Source organism: Mustela putorius, unplaced genomic scaffold, assembly GCF_011764305.1.
Source record: "Mustela putorius furo isolate JIRA1106 unplaced genomic scaffold, ASM1176430v1.1 tig00000145_pilon_pilon_pilon, whole genome shotgun sequence".
NCBI lineage: Eukaryota > Metazoa > Chordata > Mammalia > Carnivora > Mustelidae > Mustela > Mustela putorius.
Window position 1 is genome coordinate 22,911,475 of NW_025421294.1, and position 24,484 is coordinate 22,935,958.

Below are 24,484 nucleotides of genomic sequence, written 5' to 3' on the forward strand. Positions count from 1 at the left end.
GTTAATGAGCAGATGCTAGAAAAGGCTTCTGTCCTTGGACATCAGTCCCTTTACCCTGTGCTGTGTGGCCCCTGTCCCAGGCCTGGGGCTGTCAGGACCCTGGGCTTAGAGGACAATCTGGCCTATGGTGACTTCTTTGCTTCCCCAACCCCCAGCTGAGTGTGCAGCAAAGCTGGCTGTAGAAATCTCTGGAAGCTCGTTGGGCAGGCAGAGGGAGGGGAGCGTTACATAAGAGCCCACTGATGTGCAGGAAGTCTAGAGCAGCCTTTAGATGAGAGAGGCAGCGTTCCCATCCAGCCTAGAAAAGCAGGAATAGCAACGGTGGTTATTTCTGGCCCCTCACCACCGCCCAGCCCAGCTCCGGGGCTGCTCAGCTTCATGGTGGGTGAGCTTGGACTCTGCCGACCTGGTGGGAGGGGGAGGGAAGGCGGGGATGGGCAGCCCCCGGGGTTACCCCACTGTGGCACTTGCTTCACGCCCCCTACCCCAAAACACCAGGATGCAGCAGTCAGTGGTGGGTGCTTATTTCTCCTGATTTTCCTTAATCTCTAAATGGATTCTCTACCCCCACCCCACCCGCAAGACACATTGACTATGTCACAGGCTCTGTGCTGAACAACTGGACAGGCATTGGTCTTTACAATGCCTTGTGAAATAGGTATGATTCTCACCCCCATTTCATTAATGAGGAAGGGGGCTCAGAGAGGGCGGGTGACTTGATTAAGGTGAGCGAGCTGGACAGTCAGGGAGCCAAGAATTCAATCCACATAGTCTGGCTTCTGAACCTCTGGCTGAAACCTACCTTATGCCAAGAACCACAGGTTCTCTGGGGGCCCAGGACAGACTGGACAGAGCTTATACCCTCTAAGGGTGAGGTTGAACAGGGCAGAGAGACCTGTGAACAAGTCATTTCAACAGTTACTTATCAAACATCTGCTCCTCTAGGCATTAAAGATACAAACAGAAGTAAAAAGGTGACTCCCTCTTTTGTAGTTCATGTCTGTTGGGGGAGACAGACAAACAGGCAATCACAACAGTGTGAAATGTGCTATCGTGGGGAACACACAGGGATTGTGGGAGCCCCTTATCTGGTTCCCATCCACTGAAGTTCTTCTGAGCAGTCAGAGAGCCAACGGGCAATTCTGCAGGAGGCTGGGTGTGGAGTGCCGGTGTGAGACTAGCCAAGAAACCATGCAGTTGTCCAGGAGAGAGGGTGAGATCTGCAGGCCTCCGTATTGGCTATCACACACTCCCTTCAGGGGCCTTCCAGCCAGTGGCAGAGAGCAAGAATACTGGACACCCAAATTTACTGACAGGCAGCTCAGCCTAAAGGCGCTTCCTTTCCCCTCGGTACAGTGGCAATAGGGTAGTTGGAGAGACTGGAGGGAAGGGTCTTCTCTTTTTCCTTATCTAACCAGCCCCTTATTTACTTCACCCTTCTGGGAACTCTGTTTTGGGCGAAGTTAAAATGAGTGACTGAAGAGGAACCTGGAATACAGAACCAGGAAGAAGAGCTTCCCTCCAGATAATCATACTGATAAGAGGAGATAAGAGGTAGGAAGCGTTAGCTCCTGTCCTGCGGAATGTGGGCCCCTGGGTGGCTCAGTCAGTCTCACATCTGAGTCTTTGCTTCCACTCAGGTAATGATCTCAGGGTTGTGAGACGGATCCCCACATTGAGCCGTTCAGCGGGGAGTCTGCTTGAAGATCCTCTCTCTGCTCCACTCACCCCCACTCCCCAGTGCGCTCTCTCAAATAAATAAATAAATCTTTATCCTCAGAAATGTCCCCAGAGGAGTGTTCCTTGCGCTCCATGCAGAAGTGGCACTTCTGTTCCGATCAGCAAAGGGAGGGATCTTTGGGAATTCTAGGACTCGATTTCCCTTCGTCAAGCCTCAGAGAGGGCCATCCTGGCAGGACGACCTAGTCTTCAAGCTGACATTGGGCTCAGTGTCTTTTATTCCTTTTTCTTTTTTTAAAAAAAGATTTTTATTTATTTATTTGACAGAGAGAGAGAACACAAGCAGGGGGAGTGGCAGGCCCAAGGAAAAGCAGGCTTCTACAGAGCAGAGAGCCCGATGCGGGGTTGGAGCCCAGGACTCTGGGATCATGACCTGAGCCAAAGGCAGACGCTTAACCAAATGAGCCACCCAGGCGCCCCCAGACTCTGTTTTTATTCATCATCCATCAGCTATCGCAAGAGGGATTAAAGTTAGATTTAAGAAGGACTTCCTGATTTTGTACTACCAGTGACCAAAGCAGCAGCATCTCCCTCTTTTCATAGTTTTAATAACCACAATTTTCTCCAGCTCCCCTCACCCCATCCCTGGACTGGGGTAATGCTCCGAATGGCTGCACTTGTATGGGAAAGAGGCTTAACAGGGGTCACTCTGGGGTGACAGGATAAACCACAGGATGGTTTATTTTTAGGAGCTGGGTGGTGAGGGTTTCATTGTCTTCCCTTGGGCTCTGGGTATGTTTGCCCCCAATCCCCCACCCCCCACCCAGCTTTTCTCCTTTCTTTGGCAAATCCAGGCTGTCTCCCTTTTTCTCTCCCAGGCTAAATTGGGAGTGTGAAGCTGTTCTTCTTCCCAATTTAGCTTTTGAATTAAAGTGAGAACTGAATGTGGCTGGAAAGCTGACTCCCATCTGTGTGTGTGAGAGAGAGAAAGGAGAGCAAGTGAGCATGAGCACAAGCAGGGGGAGTCAGAGCAAGGGAGGCTGATCTGGGCTGCTGCTGTTTAGTTTGGACACCTATCCTCAGGTGCAGGCAGACATCCTCAGCAGAGACACACCGAGGTTTGAAGGTTGGTGTTTTCTCAGGAGTGGAAGAATGCTAGAGGGACAGCATTCGAACATTCCACAAAAATGTGCCGAGGGCTTATTGTGTGCTAGATGCTGGGGAAACCGTGAGCCAGGTAGACTTCATCTATACTCTGGCTTTCAGTCTGGTGGGGAAATAGGCAATGACCACCAGGGGGAAGTGTTGGGAAGAGGAGCAGGATGCCACAGGAACCCCATGGGATGAAGTGGGGACATCGCATCCAAGCTGAGACTTGCAGGCAGGAGCTGACCAAGTGGAGCCGAACAAGAGTGCCCGGGCAGAAGGCACTGTGCACACAGAGATCTGAGTGTGCCTGGCTTCTGCCACAGAGGGCGCTGGCACCGGGTGAGTTGGGCTCAAGAAGGCTCAAGAGTTTCCACCTGCTCCTCTTCTCTTCTCCCCTTCTTCCAGGGACAACAAAACCAGATGACAGTGATGTGGGCCAGAGAAGTCTGGGAGCCTGTGAGTCCTTGCTGCTCATGCTCTAAACAGTCAACCTAGGGGACAGGGAACGTGCAGGTCTCCTTCTGAGTTATCACTCAGGTCCAAGGTGGACGTGGAACATAGGAAATGGGATCTCTTTGTCTTGAGACAAAAGTATCAAGAAGGGTCTCTGCTTGGTTTGGCTTACCTGATGCTTGCCAGGTTGGAAGTTGCTGGCTGAGTCTCTGGGGTACCTTCCCTCTCCTTACTTGATGGGAGTGACTCATGATTCTGGCTGAGATGGGAACAGGTTGAAATCTTTGCAAAGATAGACCCTCTGTTGGCAGAGAGAGGAGAGGGCTCTCTGGGGGGCCATGCAGTTCTCTGTCAGCTCTCGAGTTCCCCAATGACAGGCACAGCTGAGGGATGCTTGTGTAAAACTCGCCATCAATATTTCAAGCAGCATTATTTATTGATCACTCATCTGGCTGGGACAAAAGGAGAGGGTAATTCATTAGGGATGCAGGGCTGGTGGGGTCATTTTGGGGAAGAGGTCAGAGAAAGGTAGGTCACTAAGGAGCCCCAGCCTTGGCTCTTGCAAAAGTACCTTGGGATCCCAGCGCTTGGAAATTAGGGTCTTTTCTCTCCTTTTTTAATCCTGCAGTGCCCCAGATGAAAATAAGGGAAGCGGCAGGAAATAGGAAAACCTGGGGCAGGCCTGGGACTGCCACTGTGGCCAGCAGGGAAATCATATCCAGAGAATTCTGTGGCAAGTGTGCTTCCTTCCCTCTGGACCTAACCTGCCCTCCCAAGTTCCCTATCCTTTGCCACATCTTGGGTCCCTCTCCTCACCTGACGTTGAAATTAGCTCCAGCAGTCCCTCTAGATAATCATTTCAGAAACCCATGTTGGGTCCCTTGGGCTGCAGGGCCCTTCCAGGGTCAGCTTGGCAACTCCTCTGATTCCAGGAGGGTGCCTGATCCTCACCCAAGGGGAGTACCTGCCCTTTGGGTCTGACCATCCCCTGGTGAGAATACTAGGTGTGGGCACACAGGCTGGGCTTGGGAAGTGATGGTTTGAGAATCCATAGCTGTTTCATGCACCTGTAAGGATGTTTTCTTCATGAATCTCCAACTCCACGGAGTGGGGCATGAGGCGCTCTGCTCACCAGACCTTAGGCAGACTGCATGAAGAGTCTCCCCTGCAGGGGTGGGGAATCCCACACTGAGAGTGAGCTGCGCCACCTAGTGGGCCTCTCCATCCTTGCAGGCATCCCTCCGATCCCTCCCGGCCTCCAGCCTAGATATGGGACAAGTTCTCAGGCAGAACCCAAATGGCTTTAGTACTTGAGGTACCCTCCTCCACCAGGAAGGCCTGACTCAGTATAGAGAGGGAAAAACTAGACAAACTGGGGAGGGAAATGACCACGAACTGGCTGAAATTTAAGGCCGTGAGGAAGCCAGCTGTGGCTTTAGCCTGCCTCTCCCTATTACTGTCTCTCCCTCCTATCATGGATGGCACTGATATGGGGACCATGATTCAGAGCCCTCAGAAACCCTCCCTTCTCTGCTAACGCTCTTTCCTCCAGGCTGAGCAAGGATCGGCTCAGCCCTGCTGATCAAGGAAGAGCTGGCACAGGCTGGAGCTGCTGCTGGCTTTCCTCTGACGTCACAGCCTGGAAATCCCATTTTAAGCAGGTTCTCAGGGTGTGGGACACACACAAGAAAGGGAGGGGGAGCCAGCTAAAGCAGCTCCAGCCCTGAGGACATTCTATTCCAGGGACCTCAGACCTGGAGGGCTGCCCAGTGTCCCCAAGATGGTTTGAGATGGGACACAGGGCTAGACGGACCTCAGCTCCCACTCAAAAGCTAATATCCCTCAATAACTTCCTGGTGACCCAGGCAGTGATCAAGAATCCTCTACAGAGCTCTAGCCTCTGTTCTGACATCTTTTCCCCACTGCTCGGGCCTAGAGGTCTACTGAGACAGACGGGAGAGGGCAGGTGGTCCCAAGGAATGAGATAGCAAGATGTCACCTTGACCCAAATGTGTCCCACCAGCCCCTCCCAGGAGCCTTTCCCTCCATCTCATTGTCACCCTCCACCTCTCCTCTCCTCCCCTGCACCACAGGGGCCAGGCCCAGTGCCGAGTTCTAGGAGACTGACTGAATGTTCCCATGGCAACAGACTAAGGAGCTTGGAAATCTGAGCATGTTCCTGTTGACACAGAGAAACCCAGATGTGCACAGAGAGCCTGGCATAGGGAAACTGGCAGTGACCTCCTTAGCCACCGGTCACTGCAGGGGTGTGTGTGTGTGTGTGTGTGTGTGTGTGTGTGTGTGCACGCGTGCGCTCTTGCGCATGTTCATGTTATGCAGCAAATGGGATTTAGGTTAGAGAGGGCCTAACCTGGTTTCTTGACCATATGGTAGCTGCTAGCTTGAGACTGCAGCATCTTACTCTCTGGAGATCTTTCTAGAACAAGCAAGTCTCTCTCCTGAATTCTATCCTGACACATCCTCTCCTTTCAGAGAGAGAAAGGGGCCAATTTGCCCAGAGGCCAGTGGTGAAAGGAATAACCTTCCAAGATCTGTTGACTGGAGGACTCTAGGGAAGATGAAAAGGACCGTTCTCGCCCCACCTCCACTGCGACGTCAGTTCGGGAGGTTCTTGGCCAGTTGAGCGCAAGTGTGGCAGGAGGACATACCTCTGTGATGCTGGGGAAGGGACGGGAAAGTCGGTAGACTTTCTGCAGACCTGGGGCCAAGCCATCACACACGCTGTGCTGTACTCTGCCTCCGTTTTCCTTCCACAAGGCTGTGCATGAGGCTGTTTCTCCGCTCCCTTCTCCTTTCCTCCTCCTTGCCTTGCTCTCTCTACCCCCTCCCTCTCCACTCTTTTCCTTTGCTTTTCTCCTTCCATGCTACCACTGCTCCTGTGCCATCCTTTCCCTTTCTCTGGGCACCGCCTTGCAGGTCTCACTCCCAGCCGGCTGTGCCCCTTGGCCCCTGGTGGCCTTGGCTCTAGCTCCCAAGGACTCAGACCCCATATGCTCCCCCTCGCCGCTCCCTTTCTCCTCCAACCCAGCCCAGCAACCCAAGCCTCAAGGCTTCCCTCCAGGTGCCACAGGGACGGCCTCTCTGGCCCCAGCCTTTGGTCCTGTCCTCCTTCTGTCCCCAGGGTCAGACATACACTATGAGGCTGGCTCCCCATTACCCAGTCTTCCGTCAGCCTACCTGTCTCTTCCTTTCAGAGTCTCTGGCTCACAGCTCTCCTCTCCAACATTCTTTAGCCTTTCTGGGTCCTGTGGCCATCTAATTCCCCCGCCCTGCCCAGCAGCCCCCAAATCCTATCCCTCCTTCCCTGGGAACCTTATGAAGGTCTTTGTCCTTAAAGCTTACACCGGAACTTTCTATGAGGTACAGGAAGGTCCACTGGGGCAGGAGGTCTCTGGGCAGGATTCTGAGGGACAAGACAACCTTGAGGGTTGGGGCCCCCAGCCCTCAAGTCCTGATCCCTTCTACTGTCCTGGCTGTATCTTTTTTTCTTTTTTTTTTAAGATTTATTTATTTATTTGAGAGAGAGAGAGAACGGCAAGCAAGCAGGGGGGAGGAGCAGAGGAGAGAGAGAGAAAAATCCTGAAGCAGACTCCCCGCTGAGCACAGCTTGATCCCAGGATCCTGAGATTAGGGCCTGACCTGAAATCAGGAGTCAGCCCCTTAACTGACTGAACCACCAAGGCAACCCTCCCCTGGCTGTACCTTGAGCCTCCAAACCATCTCCCCAGATGGAACCAGCTGAAGCCCATCTCGTATCTTGGAGAATGGAACTCCTGGGGTCCACAGTCCGACCTCTTCCCCCGTCCCCCCCCACAGCTGGGCTCTGCTTTTCACTTGAGGTCCTTCTCACCCGTGGATGGGACAGGTGAGAACAAAGCACAGAGGCTGAAACGCATGAGGTGCCAGAATTCGGTTTATTGGCTCATCCAGGGCCAAAGGTCCAATGGGCACCCTCTTTCCACAGAATTGGAAGCCTTTTGGCTCCTAAATTTTTTTTTTCTTCACACACTTCTCCTGGCCCTGACCGAAGCCATGGCAGAAGCGGGGGTAGAGTGTGGGGGCAAAGGCTGGGCTCCTAAGAGTCTGCTCACGTGGGGCCCAGTTTGCTTGGCACAGGAAGAGGGCTCTGGGGGAAAGGAAGATGAGCCCCCAGGTGATGAGGAAAGGAGCTGGCTCAGCAGGGGCCTCTACAGTGGGCCCTGAGGCAGAGGAGCCCAGCACAGGGGCAGGGCAGGAAGGGGAAGAGGCGAAAGGCTATCAAGGGCGGAGGAGGAGGTAAGAGGCCCTCAGAATCCCATCCTCTCAGGGTGGTCTGAGAGTAGGAAAGAAGGCCGACAGCAGGGAGGGGCTTGAGGTGTGGGGGGGTAGCTGCTGGCAGGAAAGTCCTTTACCCAACCCCCCCAACCCAGCCCTAGACCCAGAAATACACACACACACACACACACACACACACACACACACTCTCACACGCATACCCCCAGAACCCCACTTCTTTTTAATGGAGACATATAGCACACAGCCCTACCCATTACCCTCAACTGTAGCTCTGGCCTGGCCATCCTGGTCCTTCAAACACACATTAAGGCCTGAGCTCTTGCCCAGGTTCTCTGAAGCTTTCTCCACTCCTTCCTGGTCTCCCAGGTACCCTCGGGCCCATCTCTGGTCATTCTGGGCTGTGAGTACCCCCCACCCCCACCCCAGAGAGAGCAGTGGGGGCATGTTAGGACCTCAGAAAAGGGAATGGCCATGGTCTTCAGCAAGGCACTGGGTGGGTGGGGACAGGACTGGAGCAGGGAGAATAGCAATTTGGCTCTATGGAGCCCCCACCTCCTTGGGTGGCTCAGTCCTCAGGAACTCCTCCAGCCGCTACCCTCCACCCCCACAGCAGGGCCTCCCTCCTCTTTTCCAAGCCCCTCCAGAGGAGTGGTCACTGGGCAGGCAGCCATCGGAGGGAACCTGGGGCCTGAGACACATGGGCTACTGGCACAGTGTGGAGCAGGGGCTCTGCAGCCTGTGGGGCGTCAGGACCTCAAGCCAAGTCACCCCCGCCAGAGGTCTTCTTCTTGGGCCGGGTCTTCAGTGTCTTGGAAGCCAGTGGCTGTAGGAGGGAGAGAGGATGTCAGAGGGCTCAGCCGAGGCTCACATCCTCTCCCCATGTCCGCAAGCTCTCACCTCAGCTTTGGGCACTTTTTTGACAGGTTTGACCCGCTTAGGGGCCTTGTCTCCCATATCATCTTCAGAGGTCTCTGTTCGGGGATCTGCCTGGTTCGTGCTAGACCTTAAACTCAGTGCAGGGTCATCTCCTGCTTTGGGGGAGCAAAGGAAAGCAGAGGTCTGGCGGCTCTCTCGCCTGGCCTCCATGCCCTCTGGCCCTCCCAGCCTGGAGCCCTGCCTGTACCTAAGTCCTCGATGGTGTCCAGGAGGCTGCCGGGGCTGGATCGGAGCCGGCTGTCAGGCCCCTGCAGGGGCAGCGCATCATCATCCCGAATCAGGGTCAGGTCCTGCATGCTGAAGCTCCGGAGCTTCTCTGATAGCACCCCCTGGCCCTAGGGTCACCACCACGCACCGGGAGAACCGGAGGAAGGGGCGGGGTGGAGAGAGAGGTCACCATGGAGCACGAGCAGCCCCCGAGCTCAGTGCTTTCCCCACAATGTCCTCACCCTGTCCTACAGCAGCACGGACAGGGTGGCGTTGCCACACACCGTCCCTTTGGACAGATGAGGAATCTGGCCCAGGGAGTGGAAATCACACAGCCCGGGGCTGGCAGAGCCCCAAGGACAGAGTAAACAAAAAGGGGCTTGGCTAGGGGCATGAAACAGGCAAGGTAGAGTCCTGGGAGCCTGGGCCTGCCCCCATCTCACCTTGGCAGCGGCTGTGACCGCGGCATTGGCAGCCAGGTTCAGGCCCCTCTTGCCCACCCTCATCATGGTCTCATAGCTCTTGTCTCGGGCCTGGGTGATGTACTCGTCGATCTCCTGAGGGGTTGGAGGGGAAGGGAGGTGAGGGGTGGGCCCCACTGGCCAGGCCCTGCCCTGCCTTTGTTCACACCTGGACAAAGGCACACAGCCTGCTCCAGGAGGCCAGGGCCCTGGCAGATCACTTCAGGTTCTGGGCACCCACAGGGAGAGCCACAAATGTACACAGCTACAGGCACTAGGCTGCCTCGGCCTGGGGCAGGCGAGGAAGTCAGCTGAGAGTGGGGGCAAACCTTCTCCTTGTTGGACAGTGTCGGGTGCACGAACTTGCGGTAGAGCACACTGGAGCCCTTGGTGTAAGGGGACAGCAGCCATATCACAAAGGCGATCTTGAGCTCAAAGTAGAAGGGGAACCTGTTGGTGGGAGAGAGGCAAGTGGTAGAGCCTGGGATAGGGACTCAGGGGGTGAGCTGATCCCCTGCAAGACCTTGGCTAGCCCCCCACCCCTTAGTGCACTGGGGTCCCCAGGTGGCTCGGGTGACTGGGCATTTCTCATCTCCAGGAGAATGGGAGGCTCAGCTGAGACTCCAAGTGGGTTGGTGAGAAGTGCCCCCAGCAAGAATTAACCACCCCCGCAACCCCCAGCAGTGGCTGGCTCTCTGCACTAGGCATCTTACTCTGACAAAAGACTCCTACTCCTCTGTCCGGGGTCTGCTCCTGGGTCCTCACCCCCTTGTCTTCCTGACCTCCCCCCTCATGAGGAAGACTCCCGTCCCTTGCTGTCATGACATGCCTCTTGCTTTTAAGGATTGTTGTCCATTCCCTGGCTCCTTTTCCTTAGGCCACAGACTCCTTCACATCTCCTACACTCTCACAAAGCTTTTTCCTTTGTTTGTGTCGAGAAGCATACATGCTCACTGTCCTCAATTTCTAACCCATTATTCTTTCCTAATCTGACCCCACTCAACTTCTGCTAAAACTGTTTTTCTCAAGGGCCACTGGTCCTTACAATCTACAAAGGCAGTCATCTTTTTTCCTCTACCTCTCCATAAAACTCTCTTCTCTTTGTCTTACAATATTCTGTGCTGTTAGTCCTCTCTTCCAAGAGGCATATACTCACCCGATAAACATTTTTTGAGCTCCTGCTGTGAATATACATACAGGCAATTAAGACATTCTCTGTCCTCCAAGTGCTCGTAACATAGTCTAGTAGTGCTTTGAAATACTAGCATGAACTTTACAAGACTGAATCCTATTTTACCAACAGTGAAACTGAGACCTACAAAACTATAATCTGCATTCTATAGGGGTGCTTTGGCTGCCACCAGAAAGAAAGGTGGGGGCTCTTTCTCTTATTCTACTGATCAAGCCAGACCTATGTCAGGGAGGGTGGGTATTCAGGACCACATGGGACTGTGGGGGGCTCCACCCCGGCTCTCAATCTTTGGTTGGCTGGTGGGGTAGAGAGTCTAAACCCTGACCTTGGGGTGCAGGGGTGGGGATGCTGGACCTCACCAGGAAAGCACAATATCCGTGAGCGTCTCAGCTGTGGTGAAGAAGGCAAAGACGATCCAGTACATCATCCATTTCACCTGAAGGCACAGAGGATAGTGTCAGCTGGGGTCTCAAGGGAACACCCAGGAGCCCGTGTCTGATGCCAACTATGCTGGAGGTGTGGTGGGGAAGGGACACTCAGGATCTCAACTTTGCCTGTGGATCCCACCAGGCCTGGGGGAAAGGAACACAAAGGAACCTTCTGGAAGCAGGGTCTCCTTAGTGCTGAGGCATTGGTACAAAGTCACCCAGTCTGTAACGTGACCCATGGTCCTCCCCTATCTCGCCATGTGGTGGGTGGAATGGGAGATGAAGTGTCGCAAACTCACATATTCCTTCACGTTTTTTGTCTTCACGGCCTTGTAGGAAGAATAGGCTGGGTACAAGGTGCCAAAGATGAGCCTAGGGAGGCAGGCAGGGTTACTGGTCCCCTCGGCCAAGAGCAGTGGCCTCTCCCTCCCAGCTCTGCATCAGTCAGTCCCTGGGTAGGTAAGGGGAGAAGGACAGAACTCCAGAGTGCCACATCGGCTGGACTGATGAATTCAGATCAGTGGTTATGGTCAAAGTAGTTCAGCCTTGGGTAATACACAAGCGTAGAGGCCTCTGGATGGTTAGGGTGATGCCTTTTCCCCTTTATTGTTCAGGTTTTCTCCAACCCTTTAGGTGAAGAAAGACCCAGAGGCCAGAAGGTCCAGTGTGGTCTCTTTAGCCATAATCGCTGGTTATGCATAAACATATCATGGAGAGTGTGTGTGTGGGGGGTCTGGTCACCACCATAGATGTCTTCCTTCTCCAGATATGGTGCTCACTCATACCCATCTGCCCTTAACCTCTACTTCCCTGTCTCAGAGCCAGGCTGGGAAAGGCCAGGTCTGTAAGGGAATGTGATACCGCCTAACAGGGCCTCTATGTGGCAGTCGGAGGCACCACTGTGGCCCTGGGGACCTGGGGAGCAGAGGGCACAGGGGCAGGAGGCCCTAGAGGGGCAAAAAGGTTTATTACCTCATGTAAGCAGCCTTGGAACCAAGCTCAAGGGAGTGGGAACGCTGGGCTGGAGACTCTGGTTGGAGTACAACCAGGTAGTGACCCCACTGGAGACCACATAAAGGGCACAGGTGAGGGAATAAGAGGAATGATGCCCTCAGGGAGCTCATCCAGGTAAGAGAAGCAGCCACTCTGAAGGCCACAGGGAGGCACAAGGCTCCAAGATTCCCTCTGTGGTGGGATGAGGGAGGAAGAAGGGAGATCCTGGTAGGTCTAGAGGGAGCCAGAACACAAGCATCTAACAGAACTGAACGGGAAGAAGGCAAGAGGGAGGGAACCCTGGGCTGTCAGTCCCCCACAGTGGAGGCTGAGGGACAGGGTCCTGAGCCGGGACAGGGGTTAGCTGAGGCCCAGGCAGAGCCCCTCCCAGGCCCAGTTGCTTGACAATGTGTGGGTAGTGCCTGTTCTCACAGGAACCTGCCTCATAGAACAGGACGCTTCTGAACTGACCTGTGGAGATGGGGTGGGGGCGGACTCCTCAAGGACAAAGTGTGGAGTGTGGGAGCAGCCTTCCCTCCTGGGGCCCGGGGGAAGGAGCCAGGAACGGTAGCTCCACACTGTGGCTGGCCTGGAATGAAGGCCACCTAACGCAGTCTCCTCTGTGCCTTTCACAAATCCAGGCTGAACACACATATCCTCTCCCGGTTCCCTCCCACACTTTGTGCTCCGGGGATCTCTGCTTCCCAATACCCAGACGTCCTCCCTGGGGGGACTCTAGTGCAAGTGCCCTCATCTCCAGTGTCCTGATAGTAGAAGAGGGTAGAGGCCAAGGCTGTTAGCTATGGCCCCAAGCTATGGAATGAAGAGGCCCTGCTTTGCTTTCCACTCTGCCATTAGCTCTCTCCCCACAGGGAGATGAGGGCCCAGGTCAGAGTTGCCCCTCCAGCGGACATCTGCTAGGTGGGGGAGGGGACATGCCACCTCCCCTCATAAATCAGGCCATGCTGCCCAGCCCTGGGATGAGAGAGGGCAAAGGAGCAAGAAAATTAAAAGGGATGAGAAGCCGGGCGTGCTATGGCTCCTCTAATATGCCCCGCTCCGGTCCTAGGTCCTACACCCCATGTCTTGTCTCCGGGGACCCCAAATAGGGACGATGTGCCTTAGGTGACTGTTGTATGAAGCCACGGAGCGGTCCATCCAGGGCTTCAACACACCCCTCACCCCCCAACCCTATTCCCCCTCCCCCTCCCAGCCGGCCGCGCCCCGCCACCACCGCACTCACACCACCAGGCGGGAGATGATCCAGGACACCATGGCGGGGCCGGGCGGGGCGAGGGCCGGCGGAACCCGCCGGGGCCGAGGATGCAGGTGCCGGAGGTCGGGCGGCGTCGGCCGCGACAGCAGGAGCCGCAGTAGCAGCAGCAGCCGCAGCAGCAGCAGCCGCCGCGGGGGCCGCGGAGCGCCGAGCAGCCGCGGTTAAAGGGGAGGTCCCTGCCGCAGCGGCGGGCCGTGGGCGGTGGCGGCTCTTAAAGGGGAGGCCCCGGCGGTGGTGGCGGTGGCGGCGCGCCCCCCTGCACCTGCTACCACCGGGCATGCGCCTTTGACCCTCAGCACCCTGCCTTCCTCTAATCGCTTGTTTCTCTTTCTTGGATTCCAAGCCCTGGTTTGAGGTCCTCACAGGCCTTCAGGTTCCATCCTGACATCCTAATCCCCAAATCCTAGCCCTCCTGCCTTGACCACACCAGGCTGAAAAGGCTTCAACATCCCCTGAGGAATGACTTATTCAGTGCTTACTAACGGCCAGGCCCTGAGGTAAGAGCTTTACCCGCATTATTTCACGGAATCCTCACTATCATTCCACATGACAGAGGTTAGAATTATCCTCATTTTGAAGATAAGGAAATGGAATGCTTAGGGAAGTTCAGTAATTTGCCAAGGTCACAAAACCACTAAGTCATGCTGCCAAGATGTAACCCATAAAATCTACTTTAGTCAGGCCACTTCTCCCAACTGCTGACCAGCAAACTGTCCTCCCCAATTACAGGACCTGTAAAGATACCCGCCCAGCAACTCCTGAAGTCAAGGATGGCTGCACCTGTCCACCTTACCCCTTCTTGGCCATCACCAATCACCCCAGTTGGAGAAGGAACCCCCCCATCTGCTTTTTTTAGGTTGTCATTTGCTCCACTTTGCAGGGTAATGAGCCCATGCTCTCAAGGGGAATACCCCAGGACAGACCCTCTTTAAACAGAAGGGCTGGAGGCCTGATGTCTAGGTTGGAGATGGATCCAGGAGCTCCAGTTCCACCCCCATCAGCAAACGCTGGCAGCAGTGTATGCCCTAATTCTGAAGACATTTATATCCAGAATGTAGGCTAGCCCGCCTCCTGATTTTTACCAAAGCAACAAAGCTCCAACCTCTGCAACCCCCTTTTCTCCCCAAAGCTTTCCTTTCCTGTCCCATTTCAAAGCTTCTGCATTCTTTAAGTGGAGGTGTAAGTCTTCTGGTGATCACAGCTTTGACCCATGCCCACCCAGGCTGAAAGGACATGCTCAGAGTTCTGTATTTCAGTTATGGTCCTATTCAAACTCAGTATCCTTGAACCACACAATGGTCTATTTCCACCCTGATAATTGTATTTCCAGGCTCAAACACTTTGGAAGATGTTTTCCAACAGGGTCTGGAGAAGCAGCCTCTGATGACCCCTCTTGCTATTCTTTACAACTTCCTTTTCAAAAGGCCTTTTCTAATGGGAATGTAGTCTGTCCTCACTCCTCAAGCCATTTTAGTTACTGCTCGATTAAAAAACAAAACAAAACCCATTTGGGTCTTTTCCCATCAACTCTGAGGTGGATCCACGGCCACAAGTTTCCTATGTGGGCAGCCAGGCCACCTGCTTTAAGGAACCCTGTTACTAATTGCCCAAAACCTTACTCATGCCATCCTCCATCCCCCTCACTCCTGACTGCTGCAGGAAGATCAAGACCTCACCTTTCCCATTCCATTCACACACAGCATAAACTGTGGAAAACCCAGCTTTTCTCCCACCTTCTAACTCAAGTGACCTTTTCCCTTCACCCTCCCCACCCCAAGCCCACAGACCACAATGACCTGGCACTTTCCGCTCTCAAAAAGGCTCAAATTCAGGAAGCAAAGGGTAATCGGAAGCAGCAATGTAATGAAGATATGAAAGTGAACCATCCTCCATTTTCAACCCACATTCAACCTGCCTTCACTTTTTAGAATGGCTGGCACAGGAAGAATTTAGTCCACTCCAAACAGATTTGTTAGATTTTTAATAAGAACATGGAAATCCCAATCAGCCCTTCAACAAATTAAAATACAGAAAGTGAAATTAAAAGTATTCTACAGTAAATGACTTTTATTAAAAAAAAAAAAAAGTAACTGTGAACATATAAACAAGCCTGCAGGGCACTACAGTACAGCTGGAAAGAAGATAGATACATTTTCCAATGTATCTATGGGCCAATGAATTCCATAATTTTCAAATAAATTCTTAATAAAACTCCACGGAGTTGGAAAGTTTTGCTTAAAATATTTCTGGACAAAAAACCCAAAAACCAAAAGCCTCATGTAGGAAATCAAACTTTCCTTAGCATTTGGAAGTGTAAGAGGAGTCCCAAGGGAACGCTGGTAATAGGTGAAAATGGTTCCTGTGTCATGAGTGTGCATATTTGTAAAACACACTACAGCTCAGACACGACAAAGTTCTTTCTCAATTGGCTGTTCCCACAAGATACGACTGAGATGGGAGGGGAAGAAAACTAAAAGAATCCTAAAAAGCCAATTCTTTTAAATTCTGCTTTGGCTGATTTTGTGCTATAATGGGCAGTTGATTTCTAAAAATCATATTTTTTCAAAGATTTTTATCGAAAGGAAGACTAAATGTAATGTGCCTTTCCTCATAATCCAGGAAAACAACTGTGGTATTTCAAAAATTCTAAAAATATCTACTTTCATGAAATAGTAACTATTTCACTACAAACCTATTTTTCACTAAATACACACATTTCCTAATCCTGGAGCCTCCTGGGAAAAGCAGTGGGTTCTCCCTGGGTCCTGTAAGACTCCAGTGTTCATGGGAGAGATTATGGGGAATGGCTTCACCCCGTCTCCTGGGATGGGCTGTATCAGAGGTCACGTGCAAAGACACTGTCAGGCTTCCACCAGGCATGTTTAAGCAGTTAGCCCCTACTTGTACCAGTTATGGGATTCCCCCTACCTCCAAACAGATTCCCACTTCACTAGGCACGAGAGAAAAAAGAAAAGAAAGGTGTGCCCACATTCCCAGTTTCCATGGATCTCAAGTCACGAGAATGTGCAGGAAAGCCCAGCAACGTTCAGGCAATTCAGAGTCCCAAAAGACCACAGGATGGGGATGCAGCACCCTTGGCTTGGAGTCTGAAACTGTGTGTGTGAACAGTGCGACTTTCCTGTGTCAACCTTCAGTGTTGAGGCAGCGTAGAAAAGAGTGGCTGGAGAGTTTGTTAATACTGACCACACTGGCTCCAAGTGAAGGGCCTCTGCTCCAGCAGAGAAGCCCCGCCGTTCCCTGTATGTGTTGTGAGTGAAAGACCTGCTTCACAGGGGAGTCTGGAGTTTCTCCGTGCCTAAGACCTTGCCAATTTGGATTCATGAGCCTTGAGGGTGCCAACAGCATCTTTCACTGCGTGATAAATGATGTTCTTCACCTGGAGAGAGCAATCAGCAGTCAGTTCATGGTGGCCCCATATTATATTCTCAAACAAAAATGTATGTTGTGTGTGTGTTTTTTTTTTAAAATATTTTATTTATTTATTTGATGAAGAGAGAGCGTGCATACGCTCTCAAGAGCACAAGCTGGGGAAGCAGCAGGCAGAGGGAGAGGGAGAAGCAGAGTCCCTCGTGAGCAAGGAGCTCGATCTCAGGCCCCTGGGATCATGACCTAAGCTGAAGGCAGACACTGAACTGACTGAGCCAACCTGGAGCCCCACAAAAGCATATGTTTTACACAGCCTATAAAGACTAATTAATGAGGAAACCTGTCAGCGAGCACCGCATACTTCCCAAATCAATTCCAAAGGGGATTCACAAATCACAGAGGCTAAAAGGTCTATAATCAGAAAAGAATGATGAATCCAACTGAAAGACTATATAATCACTTTCATCTAAGTGCTTAGTTAAGTGCTGGGCACTACCGATAAGCCTTTTTTTTTTCTTTCTTTTTAAGATTTTATTTATTTATTTGACAGAGAGAGATCACAAGTAGGCAGAGAGGCAGGCAGAGAAAGAGAGAGGGGAAAGCAGCCTCCAAGCTGAGCAGAAAGCCTGGTGTGGGACTCGATCCCAGGACCATAAGATCATGACCTGAGCCAAAGGTAGAGGCTTAACCCACTGAGCCACCCAGGCACCTACGGGTAAGCTTTTTTTTTTTTTTTTTTTTTTTTTTTAAAGATTTTATTTATTTATTTGTCAGAGACAGGAGTGAGAGTGAGCACAAGCAGACAGAGTGGGAGGCAGAGGCAGAGGGAGAAGCAGGCTCCCAGCTGAGCAAGGAGCCCGATGCGGGACTCGATCCCAGGACGCTGGGATCATGACCTGAGCTGGAGGCAGCCGCTTAACCAGCTGAGCCACCCAGGCGTCCCTACGGGTAAGCTTTTTACATGGACTTTCATTTCATCCTTCCCACATCTTACGAGGTCAATTCTACTATATCCCCATTTTTACCCATGAGAAACTGAGGAAACCAAGGTCTGGAGGTCAAGAACCTTGCCTAAGGTCCTAGAACTAACAGGAATGCACTAAAACAACAGTGGGCAGGTCAGATTATTGGAAAATTTTTTCCCTTTGTGCTTGTACGTATTTTCTAATTGTCTAAGAGGAACACAATCTACACATCAAGCAGGAAGAACAGTCACTAAGTAACAAGCTGAAAAGAGTTTTAAACCAAGATAATGATGATTTCTGGAGAGGGAAAGTAAGGAGACAGGATGGGGAAGGTACACGGAACCTTCAATAATGCAGTTGTTCTGTGTATTAATATTGTTTGTCTGTATGTATACGATGCTTTAATTCTTAACCTGAATGATGGGCACACAGCCCCCTTTTGCTATTCTTTATTAAATTTTTGTACTAATTCAACAAATATTTACTGTGTACCTAGTAAGTATCAGATATTGTGCTAGGGAAAAGCAGTGAACAAAACAGTAAAATCCCTGCCTTCATGGAGCTTAAATAGCTTACATTCTAGTAGGGATAGAAACAAATAGATAAAATGCACAAAGTTAAGTGAAAAATACTACAGAAAAAAATTAAGCAGTGACAGAGGACTGGGAGTGCTGGAAGTGACACATCCCAAGTAGACCTGATGGCAGTGATGTCTGAAATACATATGCATTTTATCTATAGGATCAGTGTTACCTCCTCTATCCATGTGAACGGACTTTGTCTAACAACTTTTATGGCTGAAATATTCTAAAAATTTAAAAAAAGGAATAGCAAAAAAGATCAGATCAGGGTTGAAGGTGACTGAATCTACTGGCCGGTGGCAGAAAGACTGCACATCTGCCCCGGGGAATCTTGCTTCCTTATTCTTTTCTTTAAATGCCACTGCAGCACCCAGTAATTCTCAGGGACATGAACTGCAGTCCTAGCGGGGCTTCAGGGAATTGAATCTGCACCAAAACGTACTGTGAGAAGCAGCTCTGGGGAGGTGCCCTTCTTGGAAACATGCTTGTAACACAATGCCACACTGCTTTTGCCACCTGACTGGAAAAGTCAAATCCAGTCAGTTATCAGCACTAAATACTCTATCTCCCGGTGGGAGAGAAAGAGAAGGTGATGGCAGAAATGATTATGTTAAAAGATGAGTATTCTCTAAAAGCGAAATGTGACGAGGACTGATGTAGAATGTGTGTTTTTCATATGTAGCCAAGTAGGAGATGAGGAGACAGAACGAGGTGGGAGGAGGAGGGAGGGGTGATGGAGGGGTTATTTACCTGCAGTTTATCCTCATGGTTTGTATGAGTGTTAGAGAGATGCCTGAATTCCTGTGTCAGGCGGAAACAGTGCTTTACATGTTCTGGAGATACAAAGTCTTCTGCTACTTTTATGCAACTGTATAGATTGTGTACCTGGAAGGGGAAAGAGCCACAGTCAGCAACACCTAGAAAACATCTATGATATGGTTTAAAAAACAAACAAAAATCCCCAAACTTGAGAAATGCTTCCAATATTCCATTTTCATAAAAACAAGTGCAGAAAAATTGCGAGTATAAATTTTTACATGAAAATGTTGGTAATTGTACAGAAAAGGATCTGGAGAAATACACACTGAACTGTTAACCACCGGCTACCTCTGGAGAACGCAGGACGAAGGGACCGAATAGGGGTATGGCACAGGGAGGTGAGCTGCAACTTTCACTTTTTAAAAAATGGTCTCCCTTCTTTAAAATTTTTTTTAAATGTGCATTTAAAATTACACAGAAGGAAACTAAAAAGCAAAAATTAAGCAGCAGTTTAAGAACAGCCAGTCCTTCAGTGGGGAGGGGTAGGAGGATGGGATAGTGAGATGACGGGTATTAAGGAGGGCACGTATTGTGATGAGCACTGGATGTTATACGCAACTAATGAATTGCTGAACTCTATATATCAAAACTGATGATGTACTATATATATGGTGGCTAACTGAACATAATGAAAAAAAAAATAAAAAATAAAAAGAACAGCCAGTCCAATCCAGCCACTTATACCTCTTGCTAGATTACTAAGAAAATCAGAAATACAGAAGCCCATGGAACCAAGTGGAACCCACCTGGTGTGGGGCTCCAGCAGGTATGAAGACAGCATCTCCCAGGAACTGAACAATGGCCCAGCCTTGCACACCATACTCTTCATAGAGTCGCTTACGGAGGGTCTGGTCCAGGTACCAACTTTGGTCATGAATTGGGTCGTGATCAGGGGGATTCTCTTGGCCTTGCTCCTCTCCAACCTGAAGCCATAACCAAACCCACAGATGGAAAAATCAATACATAAATATTACTAACAGCATAAATGCTGCTTATAGAGGCAATGTCCCTAGTGGGCCAAATCTTCTGTTTTGTTCTCTTCAGCATCCTCCAGGTGTGGATTCACACCATCAGGGAATTTTTTTTTGTTAAAGAGGATTTTTTTTAAAAGAGTTTATTTATTTATTTGAGAGAGAGAGAGAGAGAGAAAGTGAGAGAGAGGGGAGAAGGTCAGAGGGAGAAACAGACTCCCCAGAGAGCTGTTAAGCCTGATGCGGGACTCGATCCTGGAACTCCAGGATCATGACTTGAGCCAAAGGCTTAACCAACTGAGCCACCCAGGCACCACACCTTCAGGGAATTCCGACAAAACGTACAGGTCTTTAAAGCCAAGAGACTGCACAGGAGAAACCCAAAGCAGGCTATGTCAGCAGCATCCCAGAACCTTAATCTTGGAGCTGGGAGCCAACCCAGGGGCATACCTTTCGGAGCAATTCCCGGATCTTTTCTGCATCCTTGGCTGCATAGATATGCCACAAAGCACCAGGCTTCTCCTTTCCATCATGAATTCTCTGCTTTGTCACCTCATCAGCATCCCCCTCATCAATGGTCTTGAGTACCTCTGAAAACAGCAAAATTACTTTTCAGTGTAACCAGCTATTTCAGTACCTGAGTCAAGTGAAATATCCAACTCAAAGAAGTTTAATCTCTACAATTCTCAATCTCTCTGGTGTAATATAAAGTAGAATCAAAGAATCAAAACTCAAATTTGTCTAACCTTCCTATACACAGGAAGAAAAACCCTAAATCTTTTTTACTGAAGAGAAACTCAGCATTTTGGAGCGTAGAGGTTTCTTTTAAAATTATTTCCTGCTCAAACTGTGTAGCCACATCTTATGTTCAAATTGCAGGTCATTTCCCACTGTAAGTAGACAGACTCCATACACTTCCTCAAGACCTCTTCAAACTCAAGGGTTCTATGGATTTAAAGCCATGAAATGTAAAGCATCTCTGACAAGTTAAGAGGGTCGGCTTCTAATGCTTGTCTACTTTAATACCTTAAAGGACAATATCGTGGAAAGATCTGCAGGTGTGTAGCATTAAAAGCAAAATTGTGGCAGCAAATGTACCATAATGATGACAATGATAATCCCTGAACCATTAGACTCTGAGTTAACTTATTTTTCTTTAAAACTTTCTGTTTTCTAAAATGTCCATAATTAACACATATTAAGTTTACACTGAGATGGAGGGAGTGCAAATGCAGCAAAATATCACTGTGATGCTTCGATTCTGTGCCAGTGAGCTGGCCTTATCATCTGTCACCTCACAGGTGATCTGGCTGATGGACCAAGTGAGCCAGGTGATCCTTCCTCCTTCCTTCATCTTTCTGATGCTATACACTTAGTGGAAAGGGGAGCATTCCCATAAAGACGACCGGTTAAAGATACACAAATACCACTCCTTTCTCCTAGAACCTCCTTTCATCTAGCAACATCCACTGGGTGCCTACTAGGCATCAAGTCTTGAAGAGAGTTAAGAAGAAACCACTGGCTCTAAGTGAGGAGGAAGACTCCGATTCTACTCCTGAGGCCAAGCCTCACCATCCTGAAGTATGGCTTCTAGAAATCATACCTTCATCATGGGCACCCTCCCCGATGGGGATCCCAACATACACCATCACATTAACTGCATCAGACACATCTAAATGAAGGTTTGTTGTGCCAACTCTTCTATCTTCCGCAGTTATCAAGCCTGAGAGAAAAGGAGGATATGAAGGGTGAAAGGGCAATATTGTGAAAAATCCACAGAGACCCTACAAGTGCAAACATACTCAAAGATGTTCTTAAATGGGTAACAGTGGGAGAGTGAAGTCTATCTGTATCTTAAGAAATCATTCTTTCCATCTCTTTTTTAGTGTTTTAAGATTGATTTCTAGCTCGGATGACACTATCATTAGATTTGGGCACTGAACTGATTCACCCCCCCACAACAATCTCTCCTTAAAAAGCAAAACTGATATGGGCATTACTGACATTCAGTAGAAGTTTGGCTTTCACAGTGATTTATGGTCCTACTCTACTCCACAAAGAGCAGGCCGGGTAGCATGGTACTCAGATCTCTTCACTGTTTTTTTTTTTTAATCAAGACTCTTAAAAACTAAGAATCATGTCTTCTTGCACAGAATATTTGATAGGAAACTTTCCAATCATTGGAGATAGACAAGTTATAGATGTGACATAAATCAATATGACAATATGACAAAAGATGTGGCAAACACACCCAAAACCATCCTGGGGTGCCTGGCTGCCTCAGCTGATAAGAGCATGTGACTCCTGATCTCAGAGTTTTAAGGTTAGCCCCATGACAGGTGTAAAGATTATCTCAAAGTAAAGAAATCTTTAAAATAAACAAACAGTAAGTAAAATTTTAAAGAAAAGAAAAGAAAAGAGAAAAGAAAAAAAGGGGCGCCTGGGTGGCTCAGTCAGTTGTCTGCCTTCAGCTCGGGTAATGATCCCATGATCATGTGGGATGAAGCCCCACACAGGACTCCCTGGTCAGCAGGGAGCTGGCTTCTCCCTCTCCTCCCTACTTGTGCTTTTGCTGACTCTCTCGCTCAAATAAATAAATCTTAAAAATAAGTAAAAAATAAAATTAAAAAGAAGAAAGAAAAGGAAAGGAAAGAAAAGAGAGAAGAACCTGGGTGGCTCAGTTGGTCAAGCATCTGCCTTTAGCTCAGGTCACAATCTCAGGATCCTGGGATTGAGCCCCAAGTCAGGCTCCCAGCTCAGTGGGGAATCTGCTTCTCCCTCTCCCTCTGCCTCCTCCTCTCCCACGCCCCCAGATCATGCTCTATCTCTGTCTCTCTCAAACAAATAAACTCATAAAACAAACAAAAAAGCAACAAATAGGGGTTCCCAGGTGGCACAGTCAGCTAAATGTCCAACTCTTGGATTCAGCTCAGGTCATAATCTCAGGGTTGTGAGATCCAGCCTGGGTCAGGATCCATGCTCAGAATGGATTCTGCTTGAGATTCTTTCCCCTTCTCTCTTCCCCTCTGCACCTTGCCCTGCTCATATACTCTCTAAAATCAATCAATCAATCAATCTTTTTAAAAACAAACAAACAAACAAACAAATAAATAAATAAATTGAAAAAGGGGGAAAAAAATAGCGCGCATGCGCACACACACGGGTCGCCTGGACGGCTTAGTTGGTTAAGCAACAGACTTCTGATTTTGGCTCAGGTCATGATCTCAGGGGCATGAAATCAAGCCCTGCGACAGACTAAATGCTGGGCATGGAACCTGCTTAAGATTCTCTCTCTTTCCCTTTCCCGGTGCCCCTCCCCCTCTAAAACAAAACAAAACAATACAAAGAAAATCCCAAATCATCCTGGACACTGTTAACTTTTCTATCATTTTTTTTTTCCTGTCACTTTGCCCTCCATTAGCTCTACAAATGACCCTGCCTAAATATCTCCCTCTATTGGTGAAACGGGGAATGGCAGTGTCCGAAAAGGGCAATAGGGCTTCTCCCTCATACCGTAGGCATTGTACATCTTGGGGCCCAGATCCGGCCTTACAAAGTAGCTGGGTAGCCTAGAAGCCAGATTGAGCCTGCCATCTCGTTTGGTATACTCTGGCAAGGGAAGGTTCTCCATTAGATCTTCAAACCTACAAAAGATCAGGAAAGACGACTTAACTTGTTACAGGGGGAAAAAGCACAAAGTCCCCTTTTCTATAATTACTTTGAGATGCTCCAGGAAGGCCAGTGTCTCAAGATGACCCACTGTGGTCTACTAACCTTGTTGGCATCATGTCCCGAAAATCTTCCCCAGGAGGCCAGTCCTTGAGTTTAAGCACCATTGGCTGCCCATCTTCTGATCTTAATCGCTCTGGAAGACAGAAAGCACTCCCATAATCTGCTAGTTTGGCTGCTGCCTGATTTTTTCAGTGACCAAAAGTTTTAACTTTTTATTTTCAGACTTGTAACCTGTCATAACGGACTACGTGGGCTTTGTTTTCCTCACCTACTGCTTTAGTACATGCTATATTTTTTTCCATCTCACAGGGATTCCACCCGATTCCTCAGTGAAGTGTTCCACACAACCCAAGGGAGCATGGGCTTATGCCCAGGTGTGCTCTGGGAGCCATATGATTGCTATGAGAGCTGCCTGGTTGGCACCAGGACAGAATGTCTGTTCTACCAACACCACCACCCCCTCACCACTGCCACATGCCAAGAAGATTTATTTTGAGTCCAGGGGTAGTGATGGGTGTATAGATGCTCAGTCAGCCATTACCAAAGCTACTTACTGCATATAATCTCGAAGCCATCCCAGAAATCCCGAACTTTCACATCAGAAATTATAGCACAGTTCCTGCAGTTCACCAAGTCCACATCCTGGTCCCCAAATTCCTGGCTAAAGGCTTCTGGCTTCCAGAGTTCAGACTTGAGCTTTTTATGTACCCCTGAAACCAGCACTGGCTGTGGAAACAAAAATCCCAATCAGAACCATTTAGGAATACCTTTAGCTCAGGGCTAAGGGACAGAATAAGAGGTTTCTTGGGACAACATAGTCTTCTTTACCATGATTTACTATTCTTTCCCAGTTTCAGAATCTAAAGATTTGAACACGGCAGTTGCAGGAAATGGAGACTACTTCTACTCTATCATTATTCTTGATTCTCACCCTGGGAGGCAGGCCACAGAAATCACT

General features: G+C 49.7%; 2 protein-coding genes and 1 long non-coding RNA gene across 8 annotated transcripts in view; all 3 read right to left on the bottom strand.

The window, feature by feature from the left end:
* Positions 1 to 2,108: 2,108 nt before the first annotated feature.
* Positions 2,109 to 6,823, bottom strand: LOC123390782. Its single transcript, XR_006605355.1, has 3 exons — positions 4,350 to 6,823; positions 3,455 to 3,734; positions 2,109 to 3,320 (listed from the first exon to the last, which is right to left on the bottom strand). It is a non-coding gene; the product is annotated as an uncharacterized LOC123390782 (long non-coding RNA).
* A 375-nt stretch (positions 6,824 to 7,198) lies between these two features.
* REEP2 (receptor accessory protein 2) lies at positions 7,199 to 14,931 on the bottom strand. Of its 5 annotated transcripts, none has more exons than XM_004744866.3 (8): positions 13,039 to 14,931; positions 11,102 to 11,174; positions 10,734 to 10,810; positions 9,512 to 9,632; positions 9,165 to 9,278; positions 8,702 to 8,843; positions 8,476 to 8,606; positions 7,199 to 8,401 (listed from the first exon to the last, which is right to left on the bottom strand). In XM_004744866.3, the coding sequence occupies exons 1-8, from the start codon at positions 13,068 to 13,070 to the stop codon at positions 8,333 to 8,335; spliced, it is 759 nt and encodes a 252-aa protein (XP_004744923.1). In that variant the 5' UTR covers positions 13,071 to 14,931; the 3' UTR covers positions 7,199 to 8,332. The 5 variants fall into 5 exon arrangements, with proteins under 5 accessions (XP_004744923.1, XP_004744922.1, XP_004744921.1 ...); XM_004744865.3 differs by having other exon boundaries at positions 8,476 to 8,609; XM_004744864.3 differs by having other exon boundaries at positions 8,702 to 8,849.
* Positions 14,932 to 15,035: 104 nt separating this feature from the next.
* KDM3B (lysine demethylase 3B) overlaps positions 15,036 to 24,484 on the bottom strand; it is a 69,709-nt gene continuing 60,260 nt past the window's right edge. The window contains exons 17-24 of one of the 2 annotated variants that reach the window (XM_004744872.2): positions 24,081 to 24,252; positions 23,569 to 23,659; positions 23,308 to 23,438; positions 21,398 to 21,517; positions 20,245 to 20,384; positions 19,570 to 19,746; positions 18,755 to 18,889; positions 15,036 to 16,468 (exon numbers count right to left, since the gene is read on the bottom strand). In XM_004744872.2, coding sequence (XP_004744929.2) covers positions 16,388 to 16,468; positions 18,755 to 18,889; positions 19,570 to 19,746; positions 20,245 to 20,384; positions 21,398 to 21,517; positions 23,308 to 23,438; positions 23,569 to 23,659; positions 24,081 to 24,252 — 1,047 coding nt within the window. In that variant the 3' untranslated portion in view covers positions 15,036 to 16,387. The remainder of the gene's footprint in view (positions 16,469 to 18,754; positions 18,890 to 19,569; positions 19,747 to 20,244; positions 20,385 to 21,397; positions 21,518 to 23,307; positions 23,439 to 23,568; positions 23,660 to 24,080; positions 24,253 to 24,484) is intronic. The other variant, XM_045075452.1, reaches the window with a different exon arrangement.